Source organism: Chiloscyllium plagiosum, chromosome 11, assembly GCF_004010195.1.
Source record: "Chiloscyllium plagiosum isolate BGI_BamShark_2017 chromosome 11, ASM401019v2, whole genome shotgun sequence".
In the NCBI taxonomy this organism is placed as follows: Eukaryota; Metazoa; Chordata; class Chondrichthyes; order Orectolobiformes; family Hemiscylliidae; genus Chiloscyllium; species Chiloscyllium plagiosum.
Genome location: NC_057720.1, coordinates 17621253 through 17642915, shown reverse-complemented (window position 1 = coordinate 17642915; position 21663 = coordinate 17621253). Strand labels below are relative to the sequence as shown.

Here is a 21663-nt window from a genome sequence, read left to right as displayed (position 1 = left end):
TGGTTGTGCGATAAATGCTGGTCTAGCCAGCAATACCCACATCCCATGAATGAATTTTTTAAAAAAAAAGTAATACTCCAGCTCTCATATTTTGACACAGCACTCTTGAAGTAACTGGAGTGAAAGACTTGGTAATGGGATGGTGGATGAGGGTGCAGGAGGAAATAATAAATAAAAGCGAAACAGTGGATGAGGCATACCCCAGTTGAGTACTTTTCAGTGAATAGAGCCAATAAACAGCAGCTAAGGTACAATTCACACCAGATGAAATTCTAATATTGTACAAGGAACAAACCTGTTGACTTCTGGCCAACTGAGCTCTTTGCAGGCTCCTGTGCTGTAGTTTCAGTAGGACTATTGACAAATGCCATTTTCCTATCATGATAGTTTATTTCGTCCATCTCATTCCCCTCTTGTAGTCCACCAACGTATCCACTTGCGCCTACAGCACCATCCTTGCTTGGAAGTTCGGGATTGTCAGAGTGACGCTTGTTCCTATTTTTCTCTGTCTGTGACAATTCTGTGTGAGATTGAATGATTTTCTTTGATGATTTCCCTTGTTTTGCTTGAGTACTGGAAGAGCTGAGAGATATTTTGGGTCGTGCACCTGTACTTGCTTTGCCGTCCTGTCCGATGATGTCTTTGTTGCTCGCTGTAGAACCTGTCTGACATACCAGAGTGTCAGCACACACTTTCACTTTGCTGACAGTGCTCTCAGCTTTCGCCTTAGTTTCCAGTCTAGCTTTTGCAGGAGCATTCATCTTTGTAGAGGTACCTTTTTCATTGGTTTTCCCATTTTTTGGAGTTTTATCATTTGTTTTTCTCATGTCCTTTCCTTTTGCTTCACTTTTCCTCAAAGCACCAGCAGACAGTTGTGCATTTGCTGCATGCACTGAACTGTCAGACTTCATTTTTGAAGCAGCAGTCAATTGACTATTAGGTATAACTGTATTTGTTGACAGCACCTTTCCCTTTCTATACCCTTGCTCCACCACATCAAACGGAGAAAGGTCAAGCAGAGGACGTTTCTTTTGCTGTGAAGAGATGCAAGGTTAAAGTATAGGTTACCTTAAAAGTGTTAGGCTATCTAGAGTCAGAGTTGTACAGCACGGAAACAGACCCTTCTGTCCAACCCGTCCATGCCGACTAGATATCCCAACCCAATCTAGTCCCACCTGCCAGCACCAGGCCCATATCCCTCCAAACCTTTCCTATTCATATACCCATCCAGATGCCTTTTAAATGTTGCAATTATACTAGCCTCCACCACTTCCTCTATCCACTCATTCCTTACTGCGTGAAAAAGTTGCCCCTTAGGTCTCTTTTATATCTTTCCCCTCTCACCCTAAATCTAAATTTTTCCAGAACAGCACATTTTCATAACGTGAGCATACACATTTGGAATTATTTCTATAATTCTAATGAATCCTTCATATTTTTAATTACAAATGTACATGATAGAAATGCTTACAAAAAGCTTAGAAATTGTACATTCAAACAATCCAAAAATGCAGCTTTACTGACAAGTTATATTAAGCAGACATCATACCTGTGAGCTCGTCAAAGTTGGTCTTTTGCTGAGCTTTCTATCATCACCTTTGTCAAGAGCAGCTGAAAACACAATACGAATTAATTAACTATGCCCAATTCTGGCATTGTCGTTATCAAACAAAACTCACTCTTTTGTTGCAAAACCATTTTAAGTAGAAACAGAACAAAACTGAGTGCAACAGTACACGTCCACACCTTTCTGGAACTTAAAATATCCAGTATCTTTATTCTCATATGTATACTAGATTGGCAGTGGGACAGAAAATGCAGACTTTAAGATTTGATACAAGTACTTTGACAGATGGTTGAAAGCATCAGTGAAAAGGTTAAGTAAATATACAAAACATTTCCAACTGGATGCTTTTACTCGAGAGAAAAATGTTCTGGATACACAGGAAATATTTACAAATGACTTGATGCTTGTACTGCCAAGAGGGGGAGAGGGTGAAGAACAGTATGTGCTTTTGACTGTTGACACAGCTGGAATTCTCTTTCTAAGGAGATTAGGGAACAATATACATCTAACAACATGATAGATCCTAACATGCATACTCTAACATGTATATCCTCAGGAGGCTTTCAATCTGGATCAGTTTGCCAACATTGTTGAGAAGGCAGTGGGTAATCAGCCATAGATTTCAGGAACAGAAGACTCACAGTAAAAATGACATTTTGTATACTATATATATCATCCATATCTTATTTATAGCCATGATGTATGATAAGTACAGTATGTTTGGGAGCAACAGTTAACTTTGGATTTGTCTACAAAGTGCTCCACCCTTTGGCTTTCCTTGTGGTGGCATTGATATTATCACCAGAATATTAGTCCAGCGACACAGATAATGTTCCAGGGAATCTGGGTTCAAATTCCACCATGGCAGATGAAGTTTGAATTCAATAAAAATCTGGAATTAAGAATCTAATGATGACCATGAAATTGTTGCCAATTATCAGAAAAACCCACCCAGATCATGAATATCCTTCAGAGAAGCAAACCGCCATCACCTGGTCTGACCCACATGTAACTCCAGACCCACAGCCAAGTGACTGACTCTTAACTGCCCTCTGGGCAATAAATGCTGGCCTAGCCAGCAATGCCCACATCACATGAACAATTAATAAAAAATTGTATCTAGCTAAATCTGTTGTAAACTAATTGAACAAGATTAATTGCTATAATTAATCAACAGTTCCATTAACGCTTTATCACACATCGAACAGAATTTTCAAGAGAACTTAGGTATTTTACCATTGAGCAAGTCCTATGCTCCTTTCTACGATGGCTAAGGTTGTTGGAGGGAGCATAAGGATCAAGTGCATTTATTTACTTTTGTATAAAAATACTGTCAAGGAGCTTAATTTTTCAATCTTCAAAGCTGCAGTTGTGGAATTGCAAGTTCTCCACCCAAAACATGCAGGCCCACTTATCAATGAGTTTAATTAAAAAACAAGGAAAGTACTAATCTTCAATAGGATAGTTGAACTGGATAATTGAGTCCTTCCCCGCTACACATTTATGGAAATCATTGTAACAATGTTAGAGACAACAGATGAGTTCTTTGGCAATAATATGGTTAACCGTTAGGATGGGATGTGCAATTGATAGCAAAGTTGGATGCAAAGGAAGTACTAAATGGATACAGTTGGTTAACCTTTTAACCACTGAAAACAAATACAGAGCACAAGAGAAACTGATGAAATGATTTACTGGATTCATCTGAAGAATTTCCTTAATTTGCTAAGTTGGACAAAGTGGGTTTGTGCCAAGTAAACACCATGTACAAAATTATTTAAGTTAAATTTTCAAAGGGAGACAGGATTCTTAAAGACATACTGATCAGGAACATGCTGTCGCCTGCCTTTAATACAATTGGATTAAAGTCAATGGTAAAACTATGATGGCACATATAATACAGCAGAGTTACTGCTGATTGTTAATAGTATTTGATTTTATTTAAAAACATGAGTTAAATTGTCAATATTTTATAGCATGCATTTCGTCCTCTGTCTAGGTGACATCCTCAGTGCTTGGGAGCCTCCTGTGAAGCGCTTCTGTGGTGTTTCCTCCGGCATTTATAGTGGCCTGTCCCTGCCCCTTCCGGTTGTCAGTTTCAGCTGTCCGCCGGAGTGGATGTTCGTGGATGCGGGTCGTTAGCTGTCTTCCTGTTTGTCCTATATAGTGTTTTGTACAGTCCTTGCATGGGATTTTGTACACTACATGTATGGAATGGTGCATGTATCGAATGAGCTGCCAGAGGAAGTGGAGGAGGCTGGTACAATTACAGCATTTAAAAAGCAACTGGATGGGTATGTGAATAGGAAGGGTTTAGAGGGATATGGGCCAAGTGCTGGCAATGAGACTAGATTAGGCATGGACGAGTTGGACTAAAGGGTGACTTCCCGTGCTGCACATCTCAATGACTAACTCTCCTCTTCCCCTTTTCTGGGATCACCCATTCCATAAGTTGACCCCCCCCCCCCCAACTTTGTGTAATGCAATACCAACCTCAGAATCTTGTTTGTAGCAGTGCTTCCTACTCTGATATTCCTGAAAGTATGGTTTCTGTTTACTCATTTACTTTCAAGATTGTATTGTAAATTCCACAAATCGCTAATACTGGAGATCAACCTCATTGTTCTGCATTACCTTGACGACTGGAGGGCCTGTTATGTGGCAGTAAAAAGTAACATACTCCAGTAGCAACTCAAAACAAAACTACACAAATTCAGCATCACATCCAAGACCTTGGTTACAACTAATCTGACAATAACCCAGATTTCCTAGTTCTTGTAACACTCCTCTGGCAATGCGCATTCCACTTAAATATGCAGTACTTTTCATGTTTTCTTTTCCTCAAGCTCAAACAGGTTAGTATTATCAGTGATAAGAACAAAATGCTGAAAAGACTGATCAGGTGTGGGAGCATAAATGGAGAAAGCAGCAAAGTATTCAGTTGAATTTCACTCTCTTTACAGAACACTGCATCTTCTGTTTGACTTCACCATTCTCAGTATTTTATTTAGTTTCATACTGCCTGAATCTAGGTTGTGGAGAAGATTAGTTCAAGATACTAGGAAATGTTGCGGTAATACTTCCTTCAGCACAGTCTAGCCATTTTACTTCCATTAGTTTTCTCCCCTTAAGTGAATTACTAATTTTTAAAGAAATGCAACTGTAGTTTAAATCACAATCATTTGAAGGAGGCCATATTAGTTCAGGCAGCCAGAAAGACCTTGATGTCAAAGCGGTAACCAACTAACACATTAATGATTCTAGAGTTGTAGTCCTTAATACTCTTTACAGGGGCCAGTTACATATGATTAGTCTTTACGTGAACAAGTTTGTGATCAATTCATAATGTGCCTTTCATTATAGGGGGCCCAAGACTACTTGACCCAATCTTTGTATTAAATTTTAAAATATTAAAGTGGTTGTATCTTTATCAGTAAGCTTTTTGGGAGTCAAGGTATACTATGCTACATGATCCTTATCTGCCCATCTTTATTTCCAATGTCACAACTAAAAAAAAAATTCAGAAAATATTTTGTATCTAATGTTGGGGACCATTAAATCATTTACTTTTCTCTCAATTATGATGATTAAAAAATAAGCATATAAATTCAATGCTTAATTAAATTTTCAATGCCAGGTAGAGTTTGGTCACTGCAAGCCTGTCAGGGCCTTCCTCAATATTAAGATCAGTGTTTGGTAGAATCTTTCTAGCACAAAAGGCAGCCATTCATCTCTGTGCTAGCTCTTTTAAAGAGCTATCAGTCCCATGTCCCTCTCTTTACTCATAGATCTGTATCATTAATCAAGAAGGGTACAAAGGATAAGTAAATTCATTAAAGATTGGTCAGTCTGACTAAGGTGGTGGATAAATTTCTGCAATCAATATTAGATAGGATTACCTGTTACTGGGAATGTGGCAAATTTATGAAAGTCAATCTAGACAATGCAAGGTTCCGAATTTGGAGAGAGTAAACAAAGAAATAGAATAGAATAGCGATTTATTGTTACATGCATTTATGAAATATAGAGAGATGTGTGCAAGTTGCCATAATTCAGTACAATTTTAATTATGGAAATTATAAAAAGAAATAATGGAGACAAAGTTCGGACAAAGTTTGTTTTTTTGTTCCCTTCACAACTTCTAGGTAAAGGAAGGGAATATAAATCAGACCAGAAGATACTGAAAGGAACAAAAGTGGAAATGTCCAGAGTTCCTTGACGTGGCAGTATAGGTGGATATGCTGGCAAAAAAGGCAGATAGGATGCTTTCCTTCATTGGGCAAGGTATTGAACGCAGAAGCATGGATGTAATTCTTGAACTACGTAAGACATTAATTAGATCACAGCTGGAATTCTGTGTATGGTTCGGGTTATTATATTACAGGAATTACAACAGTTCTAGAGAGTGTGTACAGAAGAGTTTTACAAGAATCTCACTGGGGGCTTGAAAATTATAAGAATGATTGAATAGGCCATATAGTTGCTTTCCTTGGTACAGAGGAAGCGGAGGTGACTTAACCGAGTTGTACAAAATAATGAGGGGCTTAGATAGGGATGGCCTGTTTCCTCATCACAGGCAGCAATTACCAGAGCACACAGATTTAAGCTAATCGATAGAAGGATTAGACAGCAAAAGAGGGAAGATGCTTTAATGCAAAAGGTAGTGGGTCTCTGGAGTTTCATGTCCAGTTAGTGGTTGAAGCAGATACCCTCAATTCATTTTTAAAAAAAGCCTGGATCTGTACCTAAAGTACTGAAACCTGCAAGGTGTTGCCCAGATGCTGCAAAGTGGGACGTGAACGTCTGACTAGTTTATTCAACCAGCACAGGACAATGCATTGAATGGCCCCTTTCTGTGCTCTAACTGGTCTTCTATTTTCTTTCCTTTTAAATGATATACCCAATTGCCTTAAAGTTCCTATAAATCAGGCTTCAACTTTCAAAGGAACACATTCTGGATTACAACTCACTGCATTAAAAGCATTCTCACTTCCCTCTTGAACACTGGGTTCTTTCATCAATTATCCTAGAAACCATGTACTACCAGTGAAAACCGTTTCCCATTATTTAGTTTATGAGCTCTAATTATTTTGAACATAAAATTACTGATCAACTTCTTATTGTAAGAATAACTCTACTTCTCTCGGTGTTTCATAAATGTCCTTAAGCCAAACAATGAAAAACTATTACTCAACGGTTACTATAACCGTGCAATTGGTAAAACATACATAGGACTTCACGAGTTTTAAGATTTGTAACTCAGATTGAGGTTCTGGATGTAGGTTTGCTCGCTGAGCTGCACGATTAGTTTTCAGACATTTTGTCACCATACTAGGTAACATCTTCAGTGATCCTCTGGATGAAGCACTGGTAGTGTAGCCCATTTTCGATTTGGGTGTTTGAGTTTCCTTGAGTTGGTGATGTAATTTCCTGTGGTGACGCCATTTCCTATGGTGATATCATTTTTTTTGTTGTTTCTTTTTCCAGAGGTGGTAAAATGGTTTCCAAATCAATGTGTGTGTTGATAGAGTTCCAGTTGGAATGCCATGCTTCTAGGAATCCTTGTGCATGTCTCTGTTACAGAGATACTGACAAGAATGCCTAGAATGCCTATCAACACACACATTGATTTGGAAACCATTTTACCACCTCTGAAAAAAAAAACAAAACAAAATGATATCACCATAGGAAATGGCGTCACCACAGGAAATTACATCACCAACTCAAGAAAACTCAAACACACAAATAGAAAATGGGCTACACTACCAGTGCTTCATCCAGAGGATCACTGAAGATGTTACCTAGTATGGTGACAAAATGTCTGAAAACGAACCTTGCAGCTCAGCGAGCAAACCTACATCCAATATGTAGCTCTATGTATCTTTAATACTAGCCTTTCTTAAAATCATTCCTTCCACAATTCCAATACGGCCATGTAGAATAATACTGCACAACAGGGAAAAGCAAAAGGAAAAAAAAGGGGGAAATATGGATGCCAACATTGTTGGGGAGAACAAACAAGTAAATACAACATTTACTGCATTCCAGAAGTAATGTGTTTCTTTGAGTTGTTCAGTTTGAACATAAATTTAAATTAAAATACTATACTTCTGATTTGTCTTCAAGCTGGCCATATCATTTTGGAATCAAAAACTGAAAACCATTCAAGATTTTATGGTATCTGAAGTAATCTGAACTAAACTGTTCTGTGGACTTGTAGCCTGCCTTAGTTGTTAATGCATTCCAGTTCATGACAAGTACATTATGACATGCAATTTCCTTATAAAACAAGGTGCCATACATTAATTAGACATTCAAAAGGATTTAATAAATGAGCTGTAACCCTATTTTAAAATTTTAAAAACACTTACCCTGTGATTTTCTTCAAATTAATGCCAGCACTTTTGTTAATGCTTCAGTGAATAAAGACACACTGACAAAAAAAGTGGCCAATTCCACATTTTCTACACTGGAAAATTATCCTCAATTATAATCCTCACATTGATAATTAGTGTCAAATTTGATTTTCAGTGATAATTTGTGCTGCTTCTAAATAATGGTCCATTAATTATTTCACAATGTGCTTCTCCCAGGAATTATAAATGGGTGCTTTAAAATCAGAATTGATCGATTGGCTTTTTGGATAGTGGTAAAACATGCTAGAGTACAAGAATTTCCATATATTCATCGCTTCCATTTCACCATATTCCTTTTAACAGTGGTGAGGCAGCAATGGGGGGGGGGGGGGGGGGGGGGTCAGAGGCAACTCATATGCACCACACAGTAATAGATTGATTGATGGAAGCAGCAGGTCACTGGATATCCTTACCTGCAGGAGAAACTGCAGTCAGTGTTAAAGCATTCAAAAATGAGTGTTGTCATGCTTGAAAAAAAAAGACATTGGTGCTCTCAAATTGAATACAAAGCAGGAGGAGATGTTATATTTGTCTACACATATCCATCAGTATTAAGTCCAAAAATGCTACTTATTCTTCAACCATCTTATTGGATTAGTTGAAACATAACCGTTCTAAATTCTTTCTCCACTTCCATGCTGGCCACAAGAAGGTCTCTGCACTTAAACAGCAGAAACATTTGAGGGTACTGTGATTGATTCATGAGAGCAAGGTGATTGACAATATTAGCCGTTCCTGGTCTGTAATAATCACAATCATTAAAACAGAAAATTAAACCACAAACAAAAACAGAAATTGTTGGAGCAACTCAAGTGTCTGATAGAAATTGTGGACAAAGAAACAGTTAACATTGAATTCAGTGACACTTCTAACTCAAAACCTTAATGCTGTTTCGGATGCTGCATTAGAAAAGATGTGAATGTACTCCAAGCTGACACCTGATAAAGGCAGATTTTTTAACAATAAAAATCAGATGGGAACGTGTGTAAACTTGGCTTTATCTTGATTGCAGCTAAACTGCTGAAAGGGCTTTAGGGTGTAGGTTTGCTCGCTGAGCTGTAGGCTTTTTAAAATTTATTCATGGGCTGAGGGTGTCACTGGACTGGCCAGTATTTATTGGAACCCCCTAAGAGCAGCCACAGTGCTGTGGGTCTGGAGTCACATGTGGACCAGATAAGGACAGAGAGACGGCAACATAGCAAAGTCACTGCTGTAATTATCCACTGCCTTTATCAATGCTTTAAGGGCGCGAGAGCTGATGGAAGTTAAAATTGATAAACATATATATAAAATCTCAATAATGGGGACCACAAATCTAGTTAAATGCCCTGACCGCTGGCCTAGATACGACTCCAGACCCACAGCAATGTGGTTGACTCTTAAATGCCCTCTAAAAATGGCCCAGCAAGTCTCCCAGTTCAAGGACACTTAATCTGGATTGTTAAAAATTCGGCTAAAAAGGTGGGATATTGTGTTAGAATCTCAGGCTACACTTGCTTCCAAATGTTACGCCCACAAAAAAAAGCGAGTTTAATTTACGATTGCGTAAACAGATTTCGCAACAATGATTAAAAACCCTCATCCTACATGTGCCGGCATCAATCGGAGCAAGACATCTCTGAATTGTTAAATAACCATCTGGATTCTGATGGCGCCTGCAACTTGACAACAGCGGTCTGCGAAATAAATCAAGAATCGCCAATCTGACAGGACGAGGTCATGGATGCGAACCATCACCTGCCCAAGGTCCGCTTAGCCTTTCCGTAATAGAATGATTTTTAAAAATGCAGGAAATTAGTTACGAATGCTCCAGTGAAACTGAATACAAAAAAAACCTAAAAGTATAATTTTAAAAGATTAGATCAAGAAACAGAAGGTTCCAGCTACATTTCAGCCCGACAGCACCCCACTATCCGTTCTCCCACATTCCCTTGCAGAATTCTGAAAGCTGAAAATGATTACTGATGTTTAAAAATCAGTACGGCAACCTCGTCTTGAGGAAACTGGTCAGCTCCTTGTGAATTGCCCGTGCTGCTGCTGTGTTCCTCGTTGCTGGTTGGAAGGTTGCAAAATGTAGCAAGATAAATCAGCGAACAGACAACCCGCACTTACAGTTGCATGGGGGGGGGGGGGGGTGAAGAACAAAGACAAACCCCGCGCAGATTGTTAGCAAAACCCGTTGTTTTTTTTTGTCGGCGACACGAAGCTCCAAACGGAGTGTTCCGCTTTCTTTCAGTCTCCCTCCCCACCCCCTAGTTAGCCAGCATTACCGACCTGCCTGGATTTGCTCTTGGTCTTGAGGTTTCATCAGCTTCCAGCCTTCCGTGTGGCGGACCGCGTAAAAAGACTGAACCAGAAAGATCCAGAGCTTGTCAAAGAGGGCCGAGATCTCACTCACAAAACCCTGTGCAAGAGAACGAATCAGGAGCTGGTAAAGCACATCACCATAGAAACCAAATCGTTATTGCATTCGGAACCTGCTCAGTCACTCACTGCTCCCTCCCCAGCGAGCCAGGGATTGTCACTTACTCCGCCTGGGCTATCGGTTGGTCTGCTCGGATGTTTTAAGTAAACCCCAGTTTGACCATTTGAGGGGCACTGGCCCTTTCGGCGGTGCAGACGGCATCTCTTAGTAATCTAACCATCAACACACAACGATTCCCCGGTGCCACACGCTCAACGTCTTTGGAGACATGTGCAGTGATCGTTTTAGGTCACTAACAGGAAAATACCTGCATGGGAGCCACTGCCTTAGGTAATTCATCTTACCGCTCTTCTGAGGAGATATTGCGCAAGAAACAAAACCGAAAAGTAGTATGCGTGTACGTCAAGCAGATTCAAACTTAAAAATTGACTAGTATAGACAAAGAATGATATGCGGGAAGCAAATATCTTATGGGAAGTGGGTGTTTGTAGCTGACGCTTGCCAAATATTAAGATAAACAATTCAGAACCCTCTTGTCCTACAGACTCCAGGCGAGATGCTTATATGACTAAATACTTACCACCTCTTTGTAAGACACCTGGCTCCTCAGCAGGTCCACGGCTATAAATTGCAAACAACCGTCTGTCACTGTTATGTTTTGTTCAATAGCTGCAAAAACCTTTTCCACCAGATATGGTCTTCTGCTCATTCTCTGCGCCTGGAAAATCGAATTTTTTTTTATAGTTGGCATTTTCGAAAATAAATGGAGGCCACCTTTAATTTATTCCCATATTCATGAAAAAAGTTTAATTTACAAAAAAAATCCAATAGCTTAAGAAATGAATTTGTAGACTCCAAATATTCAGCCTATTTATTACTTGAGGATTAGTGAGCACATTTAGCAGGTGCTCTCATTTATTCCATTTCCAGTGCACTTAGCCCCAAAGGGTTCTTGAAACAAAGGCAACCTGTTTTCCATGACAGCTGCATTTGTAGCCTGGCATATATGACAGATACCATAGTATGTGCCAATGCAACAGATGAGTCTCAAAATAGATCAGCTACTTCACATTCTTATCATTTAATACAAATATCCATCATTCAGACCAAGCAATTCCACACAAGGAGGTTAAACTAGGTCCAGACCTCTTGCATTAATTTACATATGCAAGCAGAAAGGACTGCATTAAATTTAGTTCCAATTATTAAAACACTCCCAAAGTCATGGAATTACAGTTGAATAATAAATGAAAGGCAGTTGCAGTTCAAATAGGCAAGCTTTTGAGCCATGACATCTGAAACTAAGCAGGATTTATTTTTAGCAGCCTCAGTCATTTGCATTTTTGGTGGAAGAAGGAAAACCTTGAATGTTGCACAAGAGTGAGAAAATGTTTCAATTATTTTTTCTTCCTCTTCCTTCCTTTCTGTACCTTGCCTGATCAATATGTAAAGAGATGACCTGCTCCCAAATCTGCTACCAACACATTTGCAGCACTAGCTAGACACTTGTGCACTTCACATTTTTCTGGGGAAATGCTTGGTTTTTGTTCATTGCCTTAGCATCAAGATTAACAACTCCTTACATCAGGGATCTTGGCTGCAAAAGCACATCCTTCCATCCTACATAATATTGAACTTTATGTATTCTGCATCATTAATTGTTTTATAAACATGATTAAGAACCTCTTGTTGGCTTCCCTTTTTGGTCTTTAAAAGGGTGTTCTCTCTGCATTTCTCATTCTTTTCCAAGCAACAGAACACAATACTGGAGTATGACTGTACTTGTATTTTCATTACATTCATACCAATGTGAAATACAAGGTAAAACAGTTGCTGCAGTAAGTTGAGCAGTTTGTCTGCATGAGTCCTGTATCCATCTGTTAGCTGCCAAAACATGCACATGCAAACATTTCGCACTATGCCAGTGAGGGAGATCAGGTCTGGCTGTCAGGAAGGTAGATGTCTGATGTCAATCAGATTTTTGAAAGCAGAATCTGAGCTGTAAATCAAAACCAAAGCATTTTCCTGTATTTTTAATCACTGTATGCATCACTATTGTGTTCAACATAACATTCAACGTCAAATAAAATGGGAACAGGGCAATTGTAAAGGATAGGCAGCATTCCAAAGCCTGCCTCAGACTTCTGGCAGCAAAATTAATCGCCATGCTAATGAAATTGACTGCTTGCTTCAGAAGAACTACAGCATAAGCTTGTCCATCTCAGATCTGAGAGAACAGACCACAAATGAGGCAAGTCTGACCACTTTGCCATGATATCATTACAGACATGTTTCTATATTGTCTAACAGAAACATAAAACATAGAAAGTAGAACAAAAGTAGATCATTCGCTCCATCATTTAACACAGTAAAACTTTCCACAGTGCTTCTTAGGAGCATACTCAACAAAATTGGACACCAGCCACAAAGGCTGACTCAAAGAAAGACAAACTAATCAAATGCTTGATCAAAAGAGATTTTAAAAGACTATCTTAAGTGGAGGGGAAAAGAGAGAGGTGGAGAAGTTTACTATGGAAATCATGGTGTTCAAGCCAGCGTTTTGGAAGTTAAAGGCAAAATGACCAACATTTGAACAAATTTAAATAGAAGATGAGCAAGAGACCAGAATTGGATGAGAGGGGCTTTTCTTGAAGGCTTAGAGTGTAAGCCATGAGAAACATTTTTTTTTAAAAAACGGTGCTTAACTAGCAGCCACAGAACATTAAGGATAAGGGCAAATGGGACTGGGTGCAAATTAAAATATAGGTGATCAGATATTGAATGAGAACCTCATCTCTATTTGCAAAATTGGCAGACTTGACAAATAAGGGGATGGAGGTGGCAGCTAAGGCACTTGGGCAACAAGATTGTTGGAACAGATTGCACTATCATACTCTCTGCTAAATAATGCACGTTTCCTAATGCTTTCATCCTTTCACAATACCCTGTAATGATCATTCTGTTACAAAAAACGTGAAGTACATTTCCAACTCTCTCTCCCAAGAATTGGCAGGGTGGCTCAGTGGTTAGCACTGCTGGATTTGAGTACAAGAACAAGGATGTCTTGCTCTTGCTGCAGTTATACATGGCACTGGTGAGGCCGCACCTGGAATATTGTGCACATTACCATTGTCACTATCATAGACTAATATTATATCCCAGATTTATTAACTGAATTAGCCCGGTTTACTAGCCCAGTGACCTAACTACAATGTTGATGGCCTCCCCCACATCAGTCACTACATTAAAGAAAACCTTGCATTAGTTTCTCAATCATAAATTTCTTAACTTTAACACCAATGAGCTAGAGAAGCCACTTCTTTATTTCAAATCGGACTCTGACGAATGATGAGAACCTTCACAAAGTACTGCTGAATAGATATGAAAAGTGAATCTTACTTTTAATAGGTGGAGGAGGCTTTTACTTTGGACTGTCTCAAGGAAGCGTGGCACAATAAACTTGATGCATTCGTCTTGCAGTTCTTTGGTCAAAGCAATTGCTTGCTCCGCCCATTTCACCTCAGGAAGGCTCCACAGTAGACGATCACTGTCCATCAGCACTGAAACCACATTATCTACATTCTGAGGGTCAAATGCATACATCAATCATCTATGTGTACTGCTGGCCAATGTGGTCAACACTATTTTTAAAATAAACTCACACTTAACCTTTTCTATTTAATTTGTATTTCATAGATCTGGTTATATTTTTTAAAAGATTGCCACAAACGATCAGCATGAATGGAAACTAATATAACAGTGATATTGTAACTCAACATAGATTCTCTCAATTAGACACTGCTTATCTAACAAGGATGACAACGTATGGGTAACGACTGCAGAGCTACAAAGATGATATAAGAGAGAGGTCAAAGACCAAAGTCTAGTTGGTTAGAGTTAAGGAATTTTTAAAAAATGTACATTGCTGAGTGTTTACTTTCAATCTCCAAATAAAAGGAGATAGAGGAGGAAATGCACTGGCAAATAACAACTTTAATAACCCTAAAAAGGACTAGATAATTTTTTTTTTTTAAAAAAGGGCAAGAATGATAAAAAATTCCGAACATGGATGTAGGTTTGCTCGCTGAGATGGAAGGTTCAATTTCAGAGGTTTCGCCACCATACTAGCTAACATTATCAGTAAGCCTCTGGATGAAGCACTGGTGGCATGGCCTGCTTTTTATTTGTGTTTAGGTTCCCTTGGGTTGGTGACATCATTTCCTATTCTTTTTCTCAGGGGGTGGTAAATGGGATCCAGGTCAATGTGCTTGTTGATAGAGTTCCAGTTGGAATGCTATGCTTCTAGGAATTCTCACATGTCTGTTTGGCTTGTCCTAGGATGAGTGTGTTGTCCCAGTCAGAGTGGTGTCCTTCCCCATATGTATGTAAGGATACTAGTGAGAGTGGGTCACGTCTTTTTGTGGCTAGTTGATGTTCATATATTCTGGTAGCTAGGTTTCTGCCTGTTTGTCCAATGTAGTGTTTGTTATAGTCCTTGCACGGTATTTCGTAAATGACATTAGTTTTGCTTGTTGTCTGTATGGGGTCTTTCAAGTTCATTTGCTGCTGTTTTAGTGTGTTGGTGGGTTTGTGGGCTACTGTGATGCCAAGAGGTCCAAGTAGTGTGGGAGTCATTTCTGAGATGTCTTTGATGTGGGGGGAGTAGCTACGGTTTCTGGACGGGTTTTGTCTGTTTGTTTGGGTTTGTTGCTCAGAAATCGACAGACTGTGTTCATTGGGTACCTGTTCTTTTTGAATACACTGAATAGGTGATTTTCCTCTGCTCTGCGTAGTTCCTCTGTGCTGCAGTATGTGGCGGCTCATTGAAATAATGTTCTAGTGCAGCATTGTTTGTGGGTGTTAAGATGATTGCTTCTGTAGTTCAGTATTTGGTTCATATGCACTATTTTCCTGTAGACACTGGTTTGAAGTTCCCCATTGGCTGTTTTGGGAATGGCAATTTGTTGTTGTTTTCCTCCACTTTAGTAAATTTTATGCCAGTAAAGGGCATTGATGGTCTTGAAGGTTTCCTTCAACAGACAAACCAACGGAACACAGGGGATCTCTGATATCAGGGTTCTTAGCAGAGGCAATAATGCAGAGACTTGAACAAACAGCTCTGCCAACCATCCAACCAAAATTTTGGGTCTGCTACGTGGATGACACCTTTGCCATCACAAAACTAAACAAATTAGAGGCAACCTTCAAGATAATCAATAACACCCTTAATGGCATAAAATTCACTAAAGAGGAGGAAAACAACAACAAACTGCCATTCCTAGATGTTGCAGTAGAGCAAACAGCCAATGGGGAACTTCAAACTAGCGTCTACTGGGAAAAAAAATACATACGGACCAAATACTGAACTACAAAAGCAATCATCCCAACATCCACAAAAGAAGCTGCATCAGAACATTTTAATGAGCCACCACACATGTTGCAGCACAGAGGAACTATGCAGAGCAGAGGAAAATCACCTATGCATTGCATTCAAAAAGAATGGGTACTCAACAAACAGTCTAAACATGTCCAGAAGCCCTAGCCACTCCCCCAACATCAAAGACATCTTGGAAATGACTGCCAGACTACACAGACCCCTTGGCATCACAGTAGCCCACAAACCCACCAACACACTAAAACTGCAGCTAATGAACTTGAAAGACCCTATACAGACAACAAGCAAAACCAATGTCATTTACACAATACCTTGCAAGGACTGTAACAAACACTACACTGGTCAAACAGGCAGAAAACCAGCCACCAGGATACATGAACATCAACTAGCCACAAAAAGACATGACCCACTCTCATGAGTATCTTTACATACAGATGAGGAAGAACATCACTTGGACTGGGACAACATATGCATCCTAGGACAAGCCAAACAGAGACATGCGCGAGAATTCCTAGAAGCATGGCATTCCAATCAGAACTCTCAACAAACACATGGATTTCAATCCCATTTACCACCCCCGAGAAAAACAACAGGAAATGATATCACAGGAAATGACATCACCAACCCAAGGAAACCCAAACACAAATAAAAAGCAGGCCATATCACCAGTGCTTCATCTGGAGGCTCACTGATGTTACCTATTATGGTGACGAAACGTCTGAAACCAAACCTTCCGGTTCAGTGAGCAAACCTACATCCAGAACCTCAACCTGAGCTACAAATCCTCTCAAAACTCACCAATTCCTAACATATTTCCTTAAATCATATTTCCTTAAAGCCATAACAGATTTAGTTCTGGAGAGTAAAGCAAGGTAACTCGCGTTGCAGTGGGAGAATATCTGGTTTATGATATTATATTATTATTATATTTAAGTTGTTATGAAAAAAGTGAAAACATTTCACTAAAATAGAAATCTATTTTGGTAATACACAAATGAAGCTGGCACATGTGGACTGCAAAGACAGACTGGTCAGGAGACGAGCAAACAAGCAATGCCAGGCCTTTAAGAAGGAATTGAAAGCAATTTAAAACCAAGCACATTCCCATAAGGTGGCAAAAAAGTAGGTCACCCAAACCTAGAACTCCCTAAATACAGGGATAATTATAAAAATAAAATTACAGAAAAGGAAGGCAAGTCGAAAACCAGGCAGATACAGAATTTGCAGGGAGAAGCTGAAAATGACACAGAGGGCAAAGTGTATGAAAAATGTTTGTGGAAAGTATAAAAACAAATGCAGAATCCAGGACAAATATATAAAAGAAGTAGGATTCATTTGAAAGGAATGAGAGGTTGATCAGAAACAAAAAGGAAAGCATACTGTAGAGGTAGAAAATATGACCAAGATACTGAGTGAATAATTTGATCCGTCAAATTAAAAATTAACAATTAAATTATTGGTGGTTTACATTATTGGATAGAACAAAAAATACTATATACAGAAAAGTTAAATAAATTGGCGTTACTCAAAATATAACAAAGTCCTGATGGGGTGCATTCTGGCTTGCTGAGGGAAACAAAACACCAACCACAATCTTTCAATCCTGTACTCATGGGAGCATGGCATGAGATTGAAGTTTGCAAATATTACATATTTTTGAAGGTGGGGGCTAAATCTGTCAACTCCAGGCGTGTCAAACATCAATGGTGGGAAAACGTACTTGTGTGCCTTGTCAAAGACAAAATTAATCATCACTCAAAGGCACGAGTTAACCAAGAAATACAAGCACAAATAGGTTAAAGACAAATTATATCAACTCCGTTTTGTTTCATGACGCAACAGGAAGGGTTAATAAAGATAGTCCAGAAGACTTGTATTTGTCTTTTCAAAGTAATTTGATAAAATACTATTTTTCAATATCCAAGTTGGGCACAAAATCAAGTAAGAGGTAGAAGGCAAACAGTAGTGATTACAAGGCAGAAAAGTGAAGTACACAAAAAGCCCAGGGCTTTGTTTTAGGATCATTGCTTTAGCTTGTAGCTACTGTGTTCTGATGGTGAGTCTAGTTGAGTTTCTAGTCGATGGTAATCCCCAGAATGTTGATAGTGGGGAAACTCAGTGGTGGCAATGCCACTGAAAGTCAAGGGATGGTGGTTAGATTGTTTATTATTGGAGATGGCTATGCCAGGAATTTATGTGGTGCGAATGTTACTTGCCACTTGTCAGCCCAAGCCTAGATACTGCCCAGATCTTGTTGCATTTGAACATGGACTGCTTCAGGATCTGAAGAACTGCAGATGGTGCTGAACATTGCACAAACATCCCATTTCTGACTACATGATCGATGGAAGATCATTTACAAAGCATCTGAAGGTGGTTGGGCCGAGGAACCACCCTGAGGAACTCCTGTAGAGATGTCCTGGAGATGAGATAACTGACCTCTAATAACCACAACCTTCCTTCTACGTGCCAGATATGACTTCAACCACAGTTTTCCCCCGATACCCACTGATTCCGGTTTTCCTAGGGCTCCTTGATGCCACACTCATTAAATGCAGCCTTGATATCAAGGGCTGTCACTCTCACCTCAGGAATTCAACTGTTTCTTTTTCCATGTTTGGCTGTAATGAAGTCAGGAGCTGAGTGGACTAGTAGAACCCGAACTGGGCATCACGGAGCAGGTTATTGCTAAGTGGTTGATGCTTGATAGCACTGTTGATGAAGCTTTCCATCATTTTATTGACAGTCAAGAGTAGTCTGATGGAGCAATAATTGGCCAGGTTGGATTTCTCTTGCTTTTTGTGTACAGGGCATACATGAGCAATTTTCCACATTGTTGGGTGGATGCCAGTGTTGTAACTCTACTGGGAAAAAGTGAGGACTGCAGATGCTGGAGATCAGAGTCAAAACTTGTGGTGCTGGAAGAACACAACGTGTGAGGCAGCATTCGAGGACCAGGAGAATCGACATTTTGGGCATAAGCCCATCATCCCGATGAAGGGCTTACGCCTGAAACGTCAATTCTCCTGCTTCTCAGATGCTGCCTGACCTGCTGTGTTCTTCCAGCGCCACATTTTTCGACTTGTAACTATACTGGAAGAGCGTGGTTAGGGGAGCTGCAAGATCTGTAGCACAAGTTCTCAATCTCATTGCCGGAATGTTGTCAGGGCTCGATGCCTTTGCAGTATCCAATGTTTCTTAATATCACATGGAGTGAATTGAATTGGCTGAAGACTGTTATCTGTGATCTGGGGTCCACTGGAAGAGATTGAGATGGATCATCCACAGGTCACTTCTTGCTGAAGATTGCTGTGAATACTTGAGCCTTATCTTTTGTACTAAATAAAGACTGAAAGAACTGCAGAAGCTGAATAAACATTGCTGGAAAAGCTGAGCAGGTCTGACAGCATCTGTGGCAAAGTTTTTACAATATATAATAATGATATAGAAGATGGTATTAGTAATAACATTGGCAAATTTGCTGATGATACAAAGCTGGGTGGCAGGGTGAAATGTGAGGAGGATGTTAGGAGATTACAGGGTGACCTGGACAGGTTAGGAGAGTGGTCAGATGCAGTTTAATGTGGATAAATGTATGGTTATCCACTTTGGTGGCAAGAACAGGAAGGCAGATTACTACCTAAAGGGAATCAATTTAGTAAAGGGGCAGTACAAAGAGATCTGGGTGTTCTTGTACACCAGTCAACGAAGGTAAGCATGCAGGTACAACAGGTAGTGAAGGCTAATAGCATGCTGGCCTTCATAACAAGAGGGATTGAGTATAGAAGCAAAGAGGTTCTTCTGCAGCTGTACAGGGCCCTGGTGAGACCACACCTGGAGTACTGTGTGCAGTTCTGGTCTCCAAATTTGAGGAAAGACATTCTGGCTATTGAGGGAGTGCAGCGTAGGTTCATGAGGTCAATTCCCGGAATGGCGGGACTACCTTACGCTGACAGACTGGAGCGACTGCGCTTGTATACCCTGGAGTTTAGAAGACTGAGAGGGGATCTGATTGAGACATATAAGATTATTAAAGGATTGGACACTCTGGAGGCAGGAAACATGTTTCCGCTGATGGGTGAGTGCTGAACCAGAGGACAGCTTAAAAATACGAGGTAGACCATTTAGGACAGAGATGAGGAGAAACTTCTTCACCCAGAGAGTGATGACTGTGTGGTATGCTCTGCCCGAGAGGGCAGTGGAGGCCCAGTCTCTGGATTCATTTAAGAAAAGAGTTGGATAGAGCTCTCAAGGATAGTGGAATCATTTAGGATAGAGATGAGGAGAAACTTCTTCACCCAGAGAGTGATGGCTGTGTGGTATGCTCGGCCCGAGAGGGCAGTGGAGGCCCAGTCTCTGGATTCATTTAAGAAAGTGTTGGATAGAGCTCTCAAGGATAGTGGAATCAAGGGTTATGGAGATAAGGCAGGAAAAGGATACTGATTAAGGATGATCAGCCATGATCACATTGAATGGTGGTGCAGACTCGAAGAGCAGAATGGCCTACTCCTGCACCTATTGTCTATTTGTAGCTCAGGTTGAGGTTCTGGATGTATGTTTGCAAGCTGAGCTGGAAGGTTCATTTTCAGATGTTTTGGCACCATACTAGGTAACATGTTCAGTGAGCCTCCAGACGAAGCACTACTGGTGTTTCCTGCTTTCTAGGTTTGTTTCCTTGGGTTGGTGATGTAATTTCCTGTGGTGACATCATTTCCTATGGTGATATCATTTCCTGTTCTTTTTCTCAGGGGGTGGTAAATGGGATCCAAGTCAATGTTTGTTGATAGAGTTCCAGTTGGAATGCCATGCTTCTAGGAATCCTTGTCTATGTCTCAGTTTGGCTTATCCTAGGATGGATGTGTTGTCCCAGTCAAAGTGGTGTCCTTCCTCATTTGTATGTAAGGATACTAGTGAGAGGGGGTCATGTCATTTTGTGGCTAGTTGATGTTCATGTATTCTGGTGGCAAGTTTTCTGCCTGTTTGTCCAATGTAGTGTTTGTTAAGTCCTTGCATGGTATTTTGAAAATGACATTAGTTTTGCTCGTTGTCTGTATAGGGTCTTCCAAGTTCATTAGCTGCTGTTTTCGTGTGTAGGTGGGTTTGTGGGCTACTGTGATGCCAAGGGGTCTGAGTAGTCTGGCAGTCATTTCCAAGAGGTCTTTGAGGTGAGGGGAGAGTGGCTAGAGTTTCTGGACGCGATTTGTCTGCTTGTTTGGGTTTGTTGCCGAGAAATCGGCAGACTGTATTCATTGGGTACCCGTTCATTTTGAATACGCTTTCCTCTGCTCTGCGTAGTGCCTCTGTGCTGCAGTGTGTGGTGGCTCATTGAAATAACAGTCTGATGCTGCTTAGTTTATAGATGTTGGGATGATTCCTTCTGTAGTTCAATATTTGATTAGATTAGATTACTTACAGTGTGGAAACAGGCCCTTCGGCCCAACAAGTCCACAGTGACCCTCTGAAGAGCAACCCACCCAGACCCATTCCCCTACATTTACCCCTTCACTGAACACTATGGGCAATTTAGCATGGCCAATTCACCTAACTTGTACATTTTTGGACTATGGGAAACCGGAGCACCCGGAGGAAACCCACGCAGACACAGGGAGAATGTGCAAACTCCACAGAGAGTTGCCTGAGGCGGAAATTGAACCCGGGTGTCTGGCGCTGTGAGGCAGCAGTGCTAACCACTGTGCCACCCCTTATTTGGTCCATGTGTTGTTTTATTGTAATTATTTCAAACACCAAACACCCTAGTTTAGAACCAGGGGTCACAAACTGAAGATGGCTCTTGGGTCCAAGTTTAGATTAGATTACATTACAGTGTGGAAACAGGCCCTTCGGCCCAACAAGTCCACAC

The 21663-nt window shown here is 40.2% G+C and overlaps 1 protein-coding gene across 3 annotated transcripts in view; it reads right to left on the bottom strand.

The window, feature by feature from the left end:
• btbd8 (BTB domain containing 8) overlaps positions 1 to 21663 on the bottom strand; it is a 104579-nt gene that overhangs the window by 23840 nt on the left and 59076 nt on the right. For all 3 annotated transcript variants that reach the window (XM_043698782.1, XM_043698783.1, XM_043698784.1), the window contains 5 exons: positions 13808 to 13990; positions 10989 to 11126; positions 10258 to 10387; positions 1550 to 1611; positions 296 to 1034 (listed from right to left, as the gene is read on the bottom strand). In XM_043698782.1, the coding sequence (XP_043554717.1) occupies positions 296 to 1034; positions 1550 to 1611; positions 10258 to 10387; positions 10989 to 11126; positions 13808 to 13990 (1252 nt within the window). The remainder of the gene's footprint in view (positions 1 to 295; positions 1035 to 1549; positions 1612 to 10257; positions 10388 to 10988; positions 11127 to 13807; positions 13991 to 21663) is intronic.